This window comes from Trichechus manatus, unplaced genomic scaffold, assembly GCF_000243295.1.
Source record: "Trichechus manatus latirostris isolate Lorelei unplaced genomic scaffold, TriManLat1.0 scaffold00084, whole genome shotgun sequence".
NCBI lineage: Eukaryota > Metazoa > Chordata > Mammalia > Sirenia > Trichechidae > Trichechus > Trichechus manatus.
Genome location: NW_004444020.1, coordinates 2,619,318 through 2,638,448, shown reverse-complemented (window position 1 = coordinate 2,638,448; position 19,131 = coordinate 2,619,318). Strand labels below are relative to the sequence as shown.

The window sequence follows — 19,131 nt, the reverse complement described above, 5'->3', positions numbered from 1 at the left end:
CATCACCATTATCTTCTACTCACTGTCCCCTAGGCTTCCCATCAAACCTTTTGAGTTGCTGTTGTCAATTTGATCTCACATAGGTATTTTTTTTTTTTTTTTGTACCTTAGGTGAAGGTTTACAGAATAGTTTCTCATTAAACAGTACACATATTGCCTTACGACAATGGTTAACAACCTCATGACATATCAACACTGTCCCTTCTCAACCCTGGCTTCCCTATCACCAGCTTTGTGGTCCCCTCCTGGCTTCTAGTCCTTGTCCCTGGACTGCTGTGCCTCATTAGTCTCGTTTTGCCTTATGGGGCTGTCTAATCCCCAGCTGAACAGTGAACCTCGGGAGTGACTTCACCTCTGAGCTAAAAGAGTGTCCGGGGGCTATACTCTCAGGGTTTTTCCAGTATGTCAGGCCAGTAAATCTGGTCTTTTTCTGTGAGCTAGAATTTTGTTCTTCTACATCCTTCTCCAGCTCTGTCCAGGACCCTCTGTTGTGATCTCGGTCAGAGAAGTCAGTGGTGGTAGCCAGGCACCATCTAGCTGTACTGGACTCAGTCTGGTGGAGGTCATGGAGGCCATGGTCTATCAGTCCCCTGCACTAATCCTTTCCTTGTATCTTATTCTCTTCATTCTCCCTTGCTCCTGAATGGGTGAGACCAGTGGAGTATCCTAGATGGCTGCCTACAGGCTTCTAAGACCCCAGACACCACTCACCAAGGTAGAATGTAGAACACTGTCCTTATATATTGTGTTATGCCAACTGAGCTAGATGTTCCCCAAGACCATGGTCCCCACAGCCCTCTGCCCAGCAACTCAGTCCCTCAAGGAGCCTGGATGTGTCCATGGAGCCTCCACGACCCCTCCCTGTACAAGCTGTGCTGGCCTCCCCAGCACCATGTACTGTCTTACCCTTCACCAAAGCCACCACCTACCTATTGTCTATTTAGTTCCCCCCCAACCCCTCCCATCCCTCATAACTAACAAAGATTATTTCTTTTTGTCACACAATATTTTTTAATAAATATTGGCAATAAGAATCAAGTAGCATATTAAAATAGCAGTATACCGTGACCAAGGAAGATTCATTTTATGAAAACATAGAGTTCAATAATAGAAAAGTCCACTAATAAAATTGATCATATTTATATGATATTGAAGTATCCATTTGTATTTTAGTAAGAGACTTTTAAATTATCAAAAACAAATGTTATATATACAAATGCCTTTCTGGTATCTATGGAGAGGGTCATGTTTTTCTGCTTTGAACTACAAATAAAGTAAAAAGACACAAATTAGCTTAAACCAATAGACATCATCAGACTCAAGGGTAACAAACTAGAGACATTCCCATTAAGATCAAGAGAGATTTTTCAAATTTTAATTTTTCTACTGTCCATTTTTTTTGCTAATCAGTATATTACTTACATAATAAAAATAGCAGTTATTTCCATTTTGGGAAAAAATGAGAGATTTTCCGTTTTTATCATATTCATAAAAAAGCACTGTTGTATTAAAATGTTTTCCTAATTTTAAAAGTCTAAGGCAGAGTGTGAAGCTAAAGAATGAGAGCATTTCCTTCTAATATAAAAACTGCTGCCTTCTAGGGTGTGGTAAGGGTTAGGGAATTGGGGAAGTAGATGAAGATTCGACTAAACATTGATCCAAAACCTAAGAACTTCAGAGGCATAACCAATCAATGAGAACCAAAACAAAGAAATAAGATCCTGTTCAAATCAATATTTGCCTTAGAAGATATACACAATGAAATCAAATGTATGATAGAAACATGAGCTCACAAATTCTAACTTTCAGCATCATCCTGAGTCAAACATGCAAATCTTTACAATCCTGAAATACAGCTTTTTTTTTTTAAACTCTGGGAGTACAAAGGATATGCATTAAAAGCCTGCAAGTTCCAAATAACCCTAGAGGATCAATTAAGAAAACATTCTTTTCAATTCAATGCTAGTCTCCTTTGCCACAACTAAGCCTTTTTGAATATCTTTCTCATGGATTTGTTATCCAGATCAGTGCTGTCCAAAGAACTTTCTGCAATGATTGAAACTTTCTATCTCTGCAGTACCCAATAAGGTAAACACTAGCCCCATGTGGCTACTGAGCATCTGAAATGTGGCTGAGGAAATGGATTTTTAAAATTTAACTTCTTTAAATTCAAATAACCACATGTCGTTAGAGGCTACCATATTGGACAAAGCAAATTCTAGATTTTTCAGCAAAAGGATCCTGGAGTTAGTTGTGCATTAGGCCCAAAGTACTGTCATGACTAGCAACTCAGAGCTACAAGAAAACAGACATCTTAAGGGAGCTTACTTTCCTTCTTCCATATGCATTCCCCATGCCTCTCCCTTTTCCTAGCCCAACCAGCAGCTGGAATTCCCTGTAAGGATAGGGCAAATACTTCTAGGTCACTTAAAATACCTTTATAACTACCATAAACCTTCAAAGATTACCTAAAAGCCCCTTTGGATGTCAGATTTAGAGATTAAAATCTGAATGGTCTCACATGTTAGTCACAACAATTGTAATTAAAAGATTTTCTGCTACTGTTATTAAGTCACAAACACCCTACATCATAAAGAACAAAGATTCCATAGATTCAGGAAAGTACACGTCTTCTTTATCTTTGAAACTCTAAAGCCTAGCATAGTACCCAGCATGGCATAAAACAAATGTTCAATAAAGTTTGTCAACTATGATGCATTAGTTTACTCTTGCTTTTTAAAACAGAATATAAGTCAAGCAGCAACTAATTTTATACCAATTTTTTATTCATAAGTATAATATCATCAGAAAAAGACTAAGTTCATATTTTTATAACAGAAAATATTTATATTTTATTCATTACCTGCAAAGAAAATTTGTCATTTGGAAATTTCAATCATTTAACTTGCTGTTCTATGAGTTTGAAATGAACTTGTTGGCTAATTTTTAAAAAGTATCATACTAAAAATAAATTCTTACTACAAAAATACAGCTACATAAATTATAAAATAGAAAAATGTTTACATTATGAGATGCCACATATATAAAGAAATGTGAAAGCAAACACCTTTTTCCCCAATTAGAAAATTTAATATTCATTATTATTTTTACTTACTGCATTTATTTCCTTTTTATTTAGAAACTAAAATACATCTCATTAAATGCCTATAGGGAGTAGTATGCCTAGTTCATAACTTTTGTGATCCAAATAGTTAATATGATAGATTATTAAGAAACATGATTAACTTTACCCATTACCTATAATGTTATTTACAATCAGGAAACTAATGTCGTTCAAATAAATAAAAAAGTGTTGGTGGCAAAAAAAAAAAAAAAAAAAACTGCTTAATCTAAGGGACATTTTATTCCCATAGCATTTGGTGATAAAGATGATACCAAACCAAACTCATTGCTACCCAGTCGATTCCAACTCATAGCGACCCTACAGGACAGAGCAGAACTGCCCATAGGGTTTCCAAGGCTGTAAATCTTTACAGAAGCAGACTGCCACATCTTTCTCTTGCAGAGTGGCTGATGGGTTCGAACTGCTGACCTTTTGGTTAGCAGCCAAGCGTGTCACCACTGTGCCACCAGGACTCACTAAAGATGATAAGAACATGCAAAAAAATGTGCCAATAACAGTGCTGGTGGACATGAGTAAGATCACCTGAAAGCAAAGAAGATCACCGAAGTAAAACCTGTGGATGGAATCAAGTTATGGATTTGATAGGTGATGTTTAGATTTTTTCTTTTTTTATAGACAGACTAAACTTATATTAACATATTAAAACAAATACACTTCTGTAATTTTTTAATTCCTGCAAATAAAAATATGTTGTGCCATTCTTAAACTTTCTAATCTTTATGAATACAGCATTCCCCTTTGAAACAATTTTTTTTAACATGATATTTTTTCATACGGCAAAAATTTTTTTTAAAGAAAAGAAAACTAACATGTTAGAGCAGGTATTGTATGAAGAAGTCATACTATGCATTGACCCAACATTAAATGAGCACATAACATTGTGCTAGTTCAATGACATGACAAGTGAACAAGGAGTCAGTCCTTTACAGACTTAGCTTCCTCCCAACATTTTACTTATTATTTATCTAACTCAGACATCGAAATAACTTCAAAGTAACAAGAATAAGTAACATCATGATAAACAGAAAAAAGACTGAAGTTGTCCAGGATTTCATGTTACTTGGATCCACAATCAACACTCATGAAGCAGCAGTCAAGAAATCAAATGACATATTGCACTGGGCAAATCTAATGCAAAAGACCTCTTTCAAATGTTCAAAAGCAAAGATGTCTCCTTGAAGGCTAAGGTGCACCTAACCCAAGCCAAGGTGTTTTCAATCGCCTCATAGGCATATGAAAGCTGGACAATGAATAAGGAATTTCAAGAGCAGAAATAATGATGTTATTTAACTGGACCAATATTTGAGTTATTCCTGGAAACAGTCTGCTAGAAGCCAAGAGTAGGTCAACAGAGTCACTGCCGGTTCCCGAGTTCATACAAAAATGAACATCAGTCTGTTTTTTACATCAATCTTTATGCTTGTTTTTGATGACAGATTATTCTGTGTTCCAAGGATAGATAGAAGCATTATGTGCCACCAGATCTAAAGTTTCTTTCACCAGCAAAAATAATCAAGAAAAAGAATAATCAGGAATAATCAAAAGAATATGCAATTTCTGATCAATTTTTTCACTGTATTCGTTCAAGAAGTGCAAATTCTTTGAATCTATTAAAGTAAAGCTCAGGGTAGAATACTCATTACTTCCTGCCATACAAACACCATGATTATATATCAGGGGAGAGAAATACAATAAATGCAATCATATTTATTTGAAGAGATATCTGTTATAAAAAAAAGAATGCATTCAAATATTTGAGCATCTACTAGCTGACTTATATCACCCTCCCACCCCCTGAAAGTTTCCTGTTTTCAGTACTGCATACTACCACTGATAGTTTTTTTCCATCTCTATTTCCAAGGGACTACTCAAAGTTTTTTTTAAAAAGTATTGCAAGAGAAAGACTAAGAGGCCCATCTACTAGGCCAAATATATCAAAATGTATCTATCCAGGCCTCAAAAAGATCAAGACTGTGGAAAAGTAAGGCCATAAAGTTGCACATTTAAATTTCTGGAAAACCCAAAAGAAAAAGTTTAGGGGAACTAACCACCAAATAGAGAGGGAAAAAATGGGAGAGTGGAGTGGAAGAGTACCAATGCCAGAACCTTGGGGAAGAGATGAATTTAAGGGTGACAGGAGAAGAAAAAGTAGTCAGATATGGAATAAAAACATATACAAAGCAGTTTAAATAAGATACTACTAGAAAGGGAAGGGAAACATTAATAGCCTTCTACTTACATAGCACTGATAACATCAAAGAAAAATGAAGAGAGCTTCAAGAAGGAAGAGATGGTCAGTATCAAATGCTGCTAAAAGGTTCAAGAGTCAGACTGAGAAAATGCCATTGGACAGGATGATTTGGAGTACACCAGTAACCTTGGAGAGAAGAGTTCCTATGGGATTTGAGAAATGAGTAAGGGAGCAATAGAAAAATTGGGAGATAGTGAATATAGACTCAGAAAATAAAGAGAAAGAGATAAGTGGAAGGAAAGAAAATGTAACAAATAGAAATGGAAAAGGGTGATGAATTATGTCTCAGAAATCACAAGCAGATCATTCATCATGTTGTATCACCAGGATAGTCTAATTCTGGTCAAATTCCACTTGAAAGACTAGTTCCACCTAAGAGGGTTTGTTCATACTGAAATTTGTACTCCTCAGAAAAGAGAAAGAAAAACTGGACAGGAAATACTCTGCAAATATTTGTCCCAAGGACTCAGAAATAAAATGTCCCAATTCTCCCTGAGAAAATAAAGGGCATCCCATGAAATGTTCTGTTTTAAGGACTTTAATTCTGTGATGCAATGTCCAAATTTTTTCCAGCTCAGATGAAGCTAACTTTTAGTACAATACTGTGTGTAAAATATAAAATTCCTATAAAGGAGATGTGATCCCATTTGTACTGATGGGTAGAAGATGTTTAAGTTATCAGAATGCTGGATAATAACCACAAAAAGTAATACAAAGAAAATTCAAAATGGGCTCATCTGAGGTTTAGGGGCTGGGAGGGTCAATAGCTGAGACAAAGCAAGGGGGAAAAAAAAAAAAAACTCAAGACTCCTAGGGTTATTACTATTGGTGAGATGTATAAATGCCAGGCAGTTATGAGACCTCTGCTCTTGTAGGACTCTATTCCTACATATAAAAAAGGTATCAAAAATTCACCAGCTTTATTTTCTCTCAACTCCACCTCCCTGCATCCGATCATTACAGACTGCCTGTTAACGTGGTGGGCATCTGTCACTGAATTTCCACAAACTGAACACCATACATACCAATGTGCTGAGAGGCTGGAATCCTGTTCAGATACTAAAATGTTACTCCTAAATTCAGAGAATTTGCTACAATTAATGTATGCAATTATTAAAGTGATTCACAGCCATCTGCAGTTTCCATCCAAACACTTTAAGAGCCTAGATTTTGAATATTACTCTGAAGTTTGCCATAAAATTTACACTTCTGTTTATCTGAAACATCTGCACCTTCCTTCCTGTCTGAAACGGCCTGCTAAGGCCAAAAAGGAAATTTTGCTCTTTCATGAAATAAAAGTGTTTTCCCTGAAATCAGCTCCCCCTTGCTGTTCCTCCCAGAACACACCTATAATTAAATTACATAGCTGACAAGTGGGGAAAATGGTAAGCATAGAAAGGCTACTTTGCCAGTCAAAGACTCTATACTGGAACTGAATGAACCTGCATTAATAAGAGCAAGAGTGTTGGCTGCCAAGTGAGGCACAGTGAAAACACCCCAAGGTAACAGAAATGGGTCACATGAATATTCTAAAAGGGAATATCTGGAGAGGTTATCTTTAATTTAGGCAGATGAAGAAAAGAAAAATATTCGTCTTCATTGCCATTATCAAGAACATTTTCCTAAAATATTGGGAGTTAGTTTACAACATGTACATATGCATGTAATCTCTAAAACTAGGGCTCTAAACCCCCAAAAACACATGCAAAATTTGTTGTATATGGACATGTTTCCAGAGAGGAAGTTTGGTCAGCAACTCGGAAACAATAAGAAGTTTTTCATGTTGGCCATTTATTTTTTACATTAGAATGTCCTGAGAAATACTTTAGAGTTTGGCCATATAAAATAGGTTTAAGTATTTAAAAAAGGTTCAGTGCTACATAAAAGTGTACACAACCCAATGAAATAAGCCACTATGTGGAAATGTAGGAACTTTCAGGGAGAATTTAAAAGCTTCAAGGTATGTACACTGAAAACAATAAAACACTGCTAAAAGAAATTAAAGATCTAAATAAATGGAGAGCCCCTGGGAGGTGTAAATGGTTAACATGGCTGGCTGCTAACCAAAAGGTTGAAGGTTTGAATCTACCCAGAGGTGCCTCAGAAGAAAAGTCTGGCAATGTACTTCCAAAAAAATCAGCCATTGAAAACTCTAAAGAACAGTTTACTCTGACAAACATGGGGTCACCATGAGTTGGAGTTGACTCGACAGCAACTGGTTTTTAAATCAATGGAAGGACGGCCCTTGTTCATGCATTAGAAGACTTAACCCTTTCATGGATCATGGGATACATAAGCCGCTGTTACATTTTCTGCCCCTGGAGGTTTATTTACTGGCATTTGAGCCACTTTAGTATGTTCCAGCATCATGACGGATACTGGTGCAACTGCCTAAAAACCAAGGAAGTTGGTTTACACCACATCTGAGTGTTGAGAGCCATTCGTATGCAGGGATGCTTCTTGGAGGAGTGATTATGTGAAACTTCCGTTTTGGTTTCTGTACAGGGAGATAACCCTTCCAAGTATGTTTACTATTTCCTTTGTGTTACTGGGAAGGTATGTGTCTTAGTTATCTAGTGCTGCTACAACAGAAATAACATAAATGGATGGCTTTAACAAAGAGAAATTTATTTCTTCACAGTAAAGTAGGCTCCAAGTCCAGATTCAGGGCATCAGCTCCAGGCGAAGGCTTTGTCTCTCTGTCGGCCTTTTCATCAATGTTCCCCCAGACTAGGAGCTTCTCTTGGCAGGGACCCCGGGTCCAATGGGGTCCATGCTCTTGCTCCTGGCACTGCCTTCTTGGTGGTATGAGGTCCCCCTGTCTCTCTGCTCACTTCTGTCTTTTATATCTCAAAGAGATTGCCTCAGGACACAATCCAATCTTGTAGACTGAGTCCTGCCTTACTAATACAACTGCCACCCATCCTCCCTCATTAACATCATAGAGGCAGGATTTACAACATATAGGAAAATCACACAATACCAGGAATCATGGCCCAGCCAAATTGAAACACACATTTTTTGGGGGACATAATTCAATCCATGACAGTATGGTTACCGGTATTTGGAAATACACCAGTAAATTAGTTATTTTTTGGGTGAAAACTGTTTGTGATCCACTTCCTGGGCCATCGTACCAGGTACCAATATGTCCCACGTGTGTGCTGTGCTTCATGGAACGTGGTATCAATACGGCTCACTCTAAATCAAACTGATAACAATTATGTGCAGCAAGTGCGATGTTTATTTAGTATTTTAGAGAGTAAGATATTCTATGGCTTAAGTGTAACCAAGACTGACATGTCCCACATACGTGATGTGTTTCATGTAACATGAGACTGATACGTCTTACTGGCAACGAGCACCCCATTTTTTCAAACAACAAAAAATTACCAACAAACAATGATTCAGCATCTACTTCATTAGTGAAAAAATATGGCTTCACCAAAAAATTCCAAAAAAAAAACTTTATCCATGATAAGTTTAATAACATTAAGATGGCAATATTCCCCAAAGTGATTTACAGATTTAATGCCATCCCTACCAAAACTCTGTTCTGTTTTTTTTAATAGAAATTGACAAGTTGACCTTAAAATTCATAATGAAATACAAGGGACTCAGAAAAACCAAAACAATGTTGAAAAAGAAGAACAAAGTAGGAGGACCCATATTTCTTCGTTCCAAAACTTACTATAAATCTACACTAATCAAGACCATATGGTATAGGCATAAGGAAAGACATGTAGATCAATGGAATAGAATTGAGACAAGAGAGTCAAAACAATTTAATGAGGAAAGAGCAGATTTTTTTCAAGAACAAATGGTACTGGATCAACTGGATATCCACATGCAAAATAATCAATTTGGGCCCATACCTCACACCATTGACTCAAAAATTAACTCAGAGTGGATCACAGCAGAAAATTAAGAGCTTAACTATAAAATCTTTTTGAGAACTTGGACTAGGCAATGTTTCTTAGACGTAACATGAAAAACATAAGCAACTAAGGAAAAAATAAACTGAACTTTATAAAAATTTAAAATTTTCTAATTCAAAAGTGAGAAGACAATCCAAAGAATGATAGATAATATTTGCCAATCATATATCTGATAAAAGACTTGTATCTAGAATATATGAAGAACAACTCAATGACAAAAGACAAATAACCCAATTAAAAAATGGGTAAATGATTTGAATAGACATTACTCCAAAGAAGATAAACAAATGGCTGATAACCACATGAAAAGATGCTCAACAACATTGGTTATTAGGGAAATGCAAACCAAAACCATAATGAGATACCACTTAATACCCATTCCCATTAAAAACCCATTGCCGTCGAGTCGTATCAACTCTATAGGACAGAGTAGAATTGCCCCATAGGGTTTCCAAGGCTGTAAATCTTTAAGAAAGCAGAATGCCACATCCTTCTCCCACGGAGTGGCTGGTGGGTTGGAACTGCTGACCCTTCAGTTAGCAGCTGAGCACTTAATCACTGGGCCATCAGGGCTCCTTTAATACCCACTAGGATGGCTAAAATAGACAATAACACATGTTGGTGAGGATGTAGAGCAACTGACCCCTCATACATTATAAAATATTGCAGCTACTTTGGAAATTGTTTGGCTTTCCTGAAAAAGTTAAACAAAGAGTTACCACCTGACCCATCAATTCCAACTCCTAGATATATACCCAAGATAAATGAAAACATATCCATGCAAAAACTTGTACAAGAATGTTCACAACAGCATTATTCATAATAGCCAAAAAGTGGAAGCAACATAAATGTCCATCAACTGATGAACAGATAAATAAAATGTGGTATATCCACAAAATGGGATGCTATTTGGCAATAAAAAATAATGAAGCAGTGATCCATGTCACAAGATGGATGAAACTTGAAAACGTCATACCAAGCAAAAGAAGCCAGTCACAAAAGACCACATATTATATGAGATGTTTAAAATAGGTAAATCCAAAGAGAAAATAAATTAGTGGTTGCCAGGTGCTGGAAGAGAGGTAAATGAGGAGCGACTGCTAATGGGTACAAGTTTGTGAGGCAGGGAAAATGTTCTAAAAATTGTTAGTGGTGATGGTTGTACAACTACGTGAATATACTAAAACTCACTTGCAGTGTGATGAATTACTTAGTGTGGCCTTTCTCGCTAGGGTCATGTAACTCCCACCCAGGTGACTGGGCGGGACTGTGCAAATAATTATAGCCCACTAAGGGGATTGGTCAGTTTTGCCTTAAAGAGAGCCAATTCCAGAGCAGAGACAAGAGCCCACCACCAAGCCAGGAGACACCGGCAGGAGATGGTGGAGTGGGCTTCCCAGCCCACAGAGCAAGAAAGCTGAGTGCCTTTGGGCAGAGACTGAGGGCCAGGGAGAAGCCTATGCCTGACCTATGAATTTGTGACTTGCCAGCTTCCACAACTATGTAAGCCATTTCCTTTATACAGTTAAGTGAGTTGTGTGAGATGTTGCAGCAAATTAGGGAACCGAAAGACGGGAGGGAGAGTACTGGGGATAGGGTATAGTCGATGTTAGAGATGATGGAGTGGTACAGCAGCTTGGAAAAGTTGGACATTTGGGACATCTTCAACCTCTGCCTCATCAAGAACCAGCTTTGTGCTGATCCTTATATAAGAAATTATTCGTTTACCACTGAATCACACACTTTAAAAGGTTGAATTTTTATGACATGTAAATTATATTTCAACAAAGTGTGATAAAAACAAAAAAGCTTCAACGTGAGAATGACAGAAAAGAATTGCAGTAAGTGTTCAGAAATAGTTCTCCAAATTTTTAGCAAGAAAGGAAAAAAAAAAAGGATTGTCTTAAGTCTTATTCACTACTGAGAACATTAAAAAAAAAAATCCAGATGATCACAATTACCCTAAACACTCACAAAGCAAAAAGTATTACAGTAAGTTTGTTCTTTAGAATTAATGCATCAGTATGCTATAATCATATTAAAAACAGAAGTTATATTATGATGACCAGAGCAATCTGCTACTTGAGAAATAAATAGGGATACAACGTTTTTTTAAGGCTGATCCAAAGAACTAAAGAGACCCATACTACCCTGAGTACGCCAATTTTTTTCTCTAACTTGGCTCAATGAAATTAACTGGAGAAAAATATTAGAGACAAGTATTCTTCAAGGGTAACAATGATGCCCTCTAATTTAGGAGCTCATACAATTGTACTACTAAAAGGGAACAATGTCAAACACTCAAATCTTTCAAAATTATAGTTTGCTAAAGAAAACCAGAAATATAACAAACTTCAGATATTGCATCATTCTGAGAAGTTACCACACTCTCTATTACCTAAAAATTTTAAAGTTAAGAGTAAGAACAAAAATGATAGCCTCGTGTACGTGTCATGTTTTATCTACCATGAGGCCTAATTTGGAATAAAGTAGCCACCTATCTGTCAAACTGTGCAACACTAACTTTACTCTCGACTACTCAAAGGACTAAGTTTTCTTCCTAAGGGTCCACAAGGAACCATTCAATGAACACTCAATGTATTTGAGGCACAATCTAAAAACCTTCGAATACTCTGTATCACTTCTTCATTTAATCCTCACAGCAATCTTAGGAGCAGGAATTACCATACATTTTACCGAGATGAAGCAAAGACATCTACACCTTGATCTGACTAGACAAGTATTAAAAAATGTTAACTGCTCCTTCTCAAGGAAAAGAAAAGATCAAATCCAACTTTTAAATTTCATTTCAGGCCTAAAGAAAGACTATAAACCTCACTAGAATTAATGGCATTATTTTCTCTGACCATCAAATAGATATGAAAATGTGTTGATCACACACAGGCTAGTCTTTGGGCAATAAAGTTGAGGAGTCAGCACTCTTGTTCCTACTGTATAACCTCATCATTCTTTGACAGCATCCAAGAGGGTGGATAACTGGTTTACTTTCCTTTAACTGTTATTTTTAATTCTTACCAAACTCTTTCCCAAGACAGATATAGAAAACCAGAAATGCCAAAAGCAAAAAGAACAATTGTTTAATGTTCATTCTAAATGAAGCATATGCATTTAAAATATGCACATAATCTTTTCAGAAGAGAGGTGCTGAACAGCGTTAGTGAGTTATGTGGGATACATTCAAGATACTGAAACAGTAATATTTAAAGTAACACTTCACAGAAGCACAGAAAAATAAAGTCAATAGGAATACTTACTTTCCCCTCCATGAATGTTTTGTTGTATAGAAACATGCCAAATCCTTATTTTCCCTAATTATATTCATTTTGTGCTGAAACCTGAAAGATAAAATATGGGTGAATTTAGTAGGGTGATATATTCTTGGAGTTTTTCCTGAAACTTCTATACTAAATGTACAGTCTCTCTCTCACTTTCGTTGCCTACAATATAGCACTCATTATAAGGCGCAACATCCTCTATAGGACCATAAGGTTTTTAAGGAGAGGGACTGGTCCTGTCACTCCTCTGTCACAACCTACTGTGATTATCTAAGGAGCCCTAGCGCCGCAGTGGTTAAGAGCTTGGTTGCTAACTAAAAGGTAGGTGGTTCGAACCCACCAGCTGCTCTGTGGGAGAAAGATGTGGCAGTCTGCTTCCATAAAGATTACAGCCTTGGAAACCCTATGTGGCAATTCTACTCTGTCCTATAGGGTCGCTATGAGTCAGAATCGACTTTATGGCAATGGGTTTGGTGTTGTGATTATCTGACAAATTCTCTCCCCTAGCTGACTGGGTATCTTGAGTACAAGAATTAACCTTCTTTCAACACTCCCACTGTAAGAACTCTTATAAAAATATTTGATAAATTAAATGAATCTTTAAAATTCCCATTGCCAAGCAATCCCTTGGCATACAATGGACACTTAATATCTAACACACTTAGTATCTAACACAATGGACACTTAATATCTAACCAATTCCAAAATTTTTCATTAAACTGTTAAGTACCAGTCACTTTGCTTCACTATCACTTTGAAAAGGGTCTACTTAAGCCTTGACTTAAAAATAACAATTTTCTCATTTTAAAAGCAATGTATGTCCCCAGTAAGAAATGTACAATATACAGAAAATAACAAATCATTTTTCATTCCAGCACCCAAAGATAACCACTCCAGCCTCCCTTCTTTTATTTTGTTTTACAAAATTAAGAGTATGTCATTTGTACTGCTTAACCTGTTTTCACAGAATATTAACCTTTTCCCAGGGAATAAAATATTGTGTGAGAAAAGTATTGATATTGCATTGTACGAATATAGTAGAACAGTGCAACTTAAAGTGCAGTTGCAAACTATCACTGGGCCACACTGAAATATGCACAGAAATTGAGAATAAACATTTAGAAACTTTGATAGCAGTTTGGTTAGTGGACTCCTCCAGTTGAACAGAATATAGACCAGTGGACTACCTAACAGTCACATGCAGTAGAACCAAGTTACCTACAATATTTTAAGATTAGTTAAATGTAACCCAGAAGTGTATAAAATCCAGAATCCACTTCCTTCATCAAAAAATTTAAATTTTGCTAACTTTACAGGACAAATTGTTGGAAATGGCTACGGATGAAAGACTGAAGATAAATTTTGAAAATACTGCATCATTTGCTTCAACTGGAATAAAAGGTAGAAATGAATATGCTGAGCTTGCTAAAACTGCTATAAAATCTCTTCCTCCATTTCAGTCAACACACCACTGAGACTGGTTTCTCTACTACTATAAATGTTACTAAAACAAAATATAGAAGCAGATTAAATATACATTATTCTCTGAAAGCAGCATTATCATCATGCAACCTAGTTTAGATAAACAAGCAAGAGGCAAGCTTGCTTTTCACGTTAAAAATTTTAAACACTGATAAAACAATATGTGTACTACTGTTTCATGAGAAACTATTTGTTCTGTAAGCCTTCACCTGAAGTACAATAAAAAAAAAAATTTTAAACATCAATATTCACAGTGTGGTTCAAAGTTTGTATACAGGCATTTATATGAGAATCGTTATTTCACTCAACCTTTGTTTAAACTGCAGAACAGCAAATAAGCTGTGTGTAATAGCAATTTCCTACATTACTCACTGTCAGTGAACAACACGTATGGTTTCAGAAAATCCTTTATCCCTAAGTTTGTTCAGATTTACTTACTGCAATGTACTTTTAGCTCCGCTAAATCGAAGAATAATTTGGGTTTGTATTTTAATTTCATTTGTTTAATTCTTTCGTTTTCCTAACAATTCTTTATTATATTTTGCAAAATTATCAGGTCACAATGGAATTTAAAAAAAAAAAAAAAAAAGGCCCTTTACACCACAAATAGTTTAAGAAGTGATGCAGAACATATACTGATAGTAAACATTTAGGATGTCTGACAGTCTTTGACTATTTTATACCACATTGCAATAGATATCTTGGTAGCTAGCTCTAATTAATTCTATCCAAAAGATCAATTATCAGAAGTAAAATTACTGGGTATAAACTTTTAAGGCTCTGATGCATCCCGCCAGAATATTCTCCTACAATTTAAATATCCACAAGTTTTTCCACAACTCTTCCAATACTAGGTATAGTTGTTTTAATTACTTTCCACCTTATTAGGAGGAAAATGGCATCAGTTTTAAAAATCTGTATTTGATTACTAGTGAGGTTTAAAGGTTTAGTAATTTTAGAAATTTTCTGGTCGTTTTATGTGTTTTTGTGACTTGACTATTTCTCTTTTGCTTATTTCTGTACACGCTTGTTATTCTCCCACTGACTTAAGATGACTTTTTATTTTTAAAGCATTGAAGCTTGTCAAATTGTCACCCCACTTGCCACTGTTATATTTTTTCCATATATTTTAAACTTAAACTATCAAAAATATTAATCTTCCTTTCTCCTTTTAGTGTCACGCTTAGAAATGCTCTTTCAATTCCAAAGTATTCTCTCCTACTTTGAAATAAGGCTACTTATAAAATGCTTCCTTACACTGTTCACTCAGAAAATATCTTCTCCCTAATCTTGATAATTAGAAATGCACTCTAAAATATATTGCAGAATATATACCAAAGTATCAGTAATGCAAATTTGAATGGTTGGAATTATGGTTGACTTAAGCTTTCTTTATACCTTTACACACTGTAATTTTTTAAAACTATCAAGTATTCTTTCCATATTTAGAATAAAATGACTTTCAATGGTTTTTAGTATATTCAGAGTTATAAAACCATCACCACTATTTTTAGAACATTTTCATCACCCTAAAACAAATGCTAGTAGCCCTGGTCGCACAGTGGTTAAGAGCTGGGCTGCTAACCAAAGGTCGACAGTTCGAATTCACCAGCTGCTCCTTGGAAACCCTATAGGGCAGTTGTACTCTGTCCCATAGGGTTGCTATGAGTAGGAATGGACTCCACAGCAACGGATTTTTTGTTTTGGTACTCATTAGCTGTCACTCCCATTCTCTCTACCCCACAGACCCCGGCAACCACTAATCTACTTTCTGTCACTATGGATGTGCCTATTCTGTACATCTCACATAAATGGAATCATACAATATGGGCTCTTCTGTGACCGGCTTCTCTCACTTGGCATATTTTCAAGGTTCATCCATGATATAGCATGGATCATACTTCATTCATTTTTTTATTGTCAAATAACATTCCATTGTATGACTAGATCACATTTTCTTTATTCGTTCACTGGTTGATGGACATTTGTATTGTTTCCATTTTTTTGGCAATTATGAGTAATGCTACTATGAACATTTGTATACAAGCTTTTGCATGGACACGTTTTCATTTCTCTTTAGTATATACCTGAGTGGTTAAAACATTTTTAAAGACACTTGTATTTTGAAATTTCTTTCTTCATTGCTCTTGTTTTTGTATTAGCAAATCAGAAAGAGCCCCTGCACTCTGTGTACAATGATTTTCCCTGAGATATCCAAATGGCTCATATGCTCACCTGCTTCAAACCTTTGTTCAAATGGCACCTTTACAATAAAGCCTAACCGAAACATCTTGTTTTACATTGTAACCATGCTCCTCACTCTACACTTCCTATTCTCTTACTCCTTCTCTTTTTTGCCCCATAGCACCTTTCATTCTAATGTAGTTTACTATTATCTAATCCTACTAGAATTTTCTAGTAGGAGAGGTAATTTTGTCTGTTTAGCTCACCAATATATCCCCAGAGCCTACAACAGTACCTGACACAAAAAGGTGCTCAGTGAGTATTTGAATGAATGCAGCAATCCCATGGGCAATTCTGATGTCCCCTTCAAACTTGATGCTTTAACAGGTCTTTCCAAATAAGGGTTTTTGATCTGGAAAATCATCATTAACTCATACTCTAATAATAAACAGAACCAAAAGTAACAGCAAGTTTAGAGAAAAGTTTATTGTTGCGAGAGAGGACAAAGTTCTCTTATAGTCAACTGACACCTTTCTACTAATGAGTATGGAAACAACTAAATATAGTCCTGACAGTTGGTATGCTGGATTTTTTTGGTTTATTTTTTCAAGACTGTGTATTCTGGGATGAGAGCGTCAGCCAACAAGGATTTATTAAACATTATTCCTGCTTTCTGAGGCATTTGCAATAAATAATTTTGTTGAAAAGAAACCTGGGTAGCATCTTTGAGGACCTGTCAAAAAAGCAAAAGATACAGGTATACAAATGATTGGGTTTTTGTTGTTGTTTTTCCTTTATACACTATGACTAAAGATTGGAACAATGGAAGAGAAAAGAAGACAGAAAAAGTGAATGACTGATATTCAGGATTGAGATTTGGATTCCTGGATTTTAAGATATCAGACTCTGTCCCAAGAGCCTAAATCTTGGGAAAACTGAGAAGAAAATGTGTTTGAGTGGAGACTGGCTGATATCATCAAGGGACTTTAAAATTAAAATAAAAGGGAGAGAAATATCAAAAGATTTTAAAATGAAAACCACATAGGACTTAAGGCATGGCCCAGAAGGAATACAGGCAATCCCTAATAATCCACAGGGGGGAAAAAGGCAAACTAATCTCACAATTAATAAAAAAGCAAATTTAAGAATTAAACAACAACAACAAAAAAAAAAATGCAAGCCTAAAGCATGACCTCCTAGGTATCACTGATTAGGGGGATATGTAACTCAAAATAAGCAGATCTTTTAGGAGGGGAACTAAGTTTGCATCAAGAAGGCTTATCTACAACCTTTAGAAGACTTACGAACTTGCGGGTGTTAAAAGCACCAGACTTCAGAGTTCTTGGGTTAGGAACAGATGAAGGGAGAAAATATATAACCTAGTAATATTAAAATAAACTACTGACTACCTGGCCAGGTAGAAATACTGTATTTTTTGTGTAGATTATAATACTGATAGAAAAAAAAAATGGAGTAAAGAAGTACTTCAATCCCATAGATACTAGAAGCTCCTGTGGTCAACATCAGCACACCTGATAATTTTCTGTCTCTAATATTTTAGGAAGCAACAAGTGCTATTGCTACTTTGCTTCCAATTCTAAGTAACAAAAAAAGACTAGTAAAATGAAGTGCTCTTTATGGAAGAAAATTACTCCTGTATATGAAAAGCTAGGCTTCAGTCATGTTACATTTAGGAAGGGGCATATTTGACAGAAGGGGTCCTGGCAGTGCAACAGTTAAGCTCTCGCCTGCTAACCAAAAGGTTAACAGTTAGAACCCACCAGCTGCTCCGCAGGAGAAAAGACCTTGTTATTTGCTCCTGTCAAGATTACAGCCTAGGAAATCCTATGGGGCAATTCTACTCTGTCCAAAAGAGTCACTATGAGTCGGAATCAACTCAATGGCACACAACAACATACTTGAGAGGTAAGGGATGGAGGAGACACTCACCTATATAGGCAAGTCAACCCTAGAAATAATGAGATAATCAATGCTGCGATCAGAGGGTCTGCATGGCCTCAAAATAGAAATTAAGATGCTTTTTCATTTTGAACATTCTTAAAAGATTATCCTGAAGTTTGAGTGGGTGACCTAATGTAAAATTCTGTCATGTCCTGAAATTATGCAACAACTTGCTTTTATTGTGTACTCAACACGTTAGTGATTGGGCTAGGTATTGATCATTTATTTATTTCAATTTATCCTCACAACTACCCTGTGGTAGAGGTATGATGATCCTCATTTTACTGACAAGAAAACTGAGATTTAGAGAAATTAGATCACTTGCCCAAGGTCACAGAGTTGATAAGTGGCTGGACCAGACTTTGGACTCAACTTACTAAACTCCACAGTCTATGAGCTTAACTTAAACTTTATTATATTCTAGTTTATTATTACATAAACTATCATCAAAAAACCAAACCTGTTGCTGTCAAGTCTATTCCAACTCACAGCGACCCTATCGAACAAGAGCAGAACTGCCCCATAGGGTTTCCAAGCAGCGGCTGGTGGATTTGAATTGCCAACCTTTTGGTTAGTAGCCAAGCTCTGAACCACTGCACCACCAGGGCTCCATAAGCTAGTTCCTAGTCATCCTTCCCAGTAAAGATAATAGTTGGAGCTAGTTGTTTTAAATTAATCCAGGAACATGCTGTCAATGACAGATTCGTAATTACACAATCAGAATGAATTTGATTTCCTACATTTAAGGGATGTTATTATAGTTTATGAGAGTTATTATTATATATACTATATACACATAGTATATATTTAAGGGATGTTTTTATAAACTATTATATTTATATATTATATATAATATATACACATAGTATATAT

General features: G+C 36.0%; 1 protein-coding gene across 5 annotated transcripts in view; it reads right to left on the bottom strand.

Moving 5' to 3' along the window:
* Positions 1-19,131, bottom strand: part of DNAJC13 (DnaJ heat shock protein family (Hsp40) member C13) — a 119,815-nt gene that overhangs the window by 89,311 nt on the left and 11,373 nt on the right. For 4 of the 5 annotated variants that reach the window (XR_002824859.1, XM_023735951.1, XM_023735950.1 and 1 more), the window contains exon 2: positions 12,610-12,690. Coding sequence is in view for 4 of the 5 variants with exons in the window: in XM_023735951.1 (XP_023591719.1) it covers positions 12,610-12,677 (68 nt within the window). In the remaining variant the exon portion in view is untranslated. Of the gene's footprint in view, positions 1-12,609; positions 12,691-16,591; positions 18,111-19,131 lie in introns of those variants that run through there. The other variant, XM_023735949.1, reaches the window with a different exon arrangement.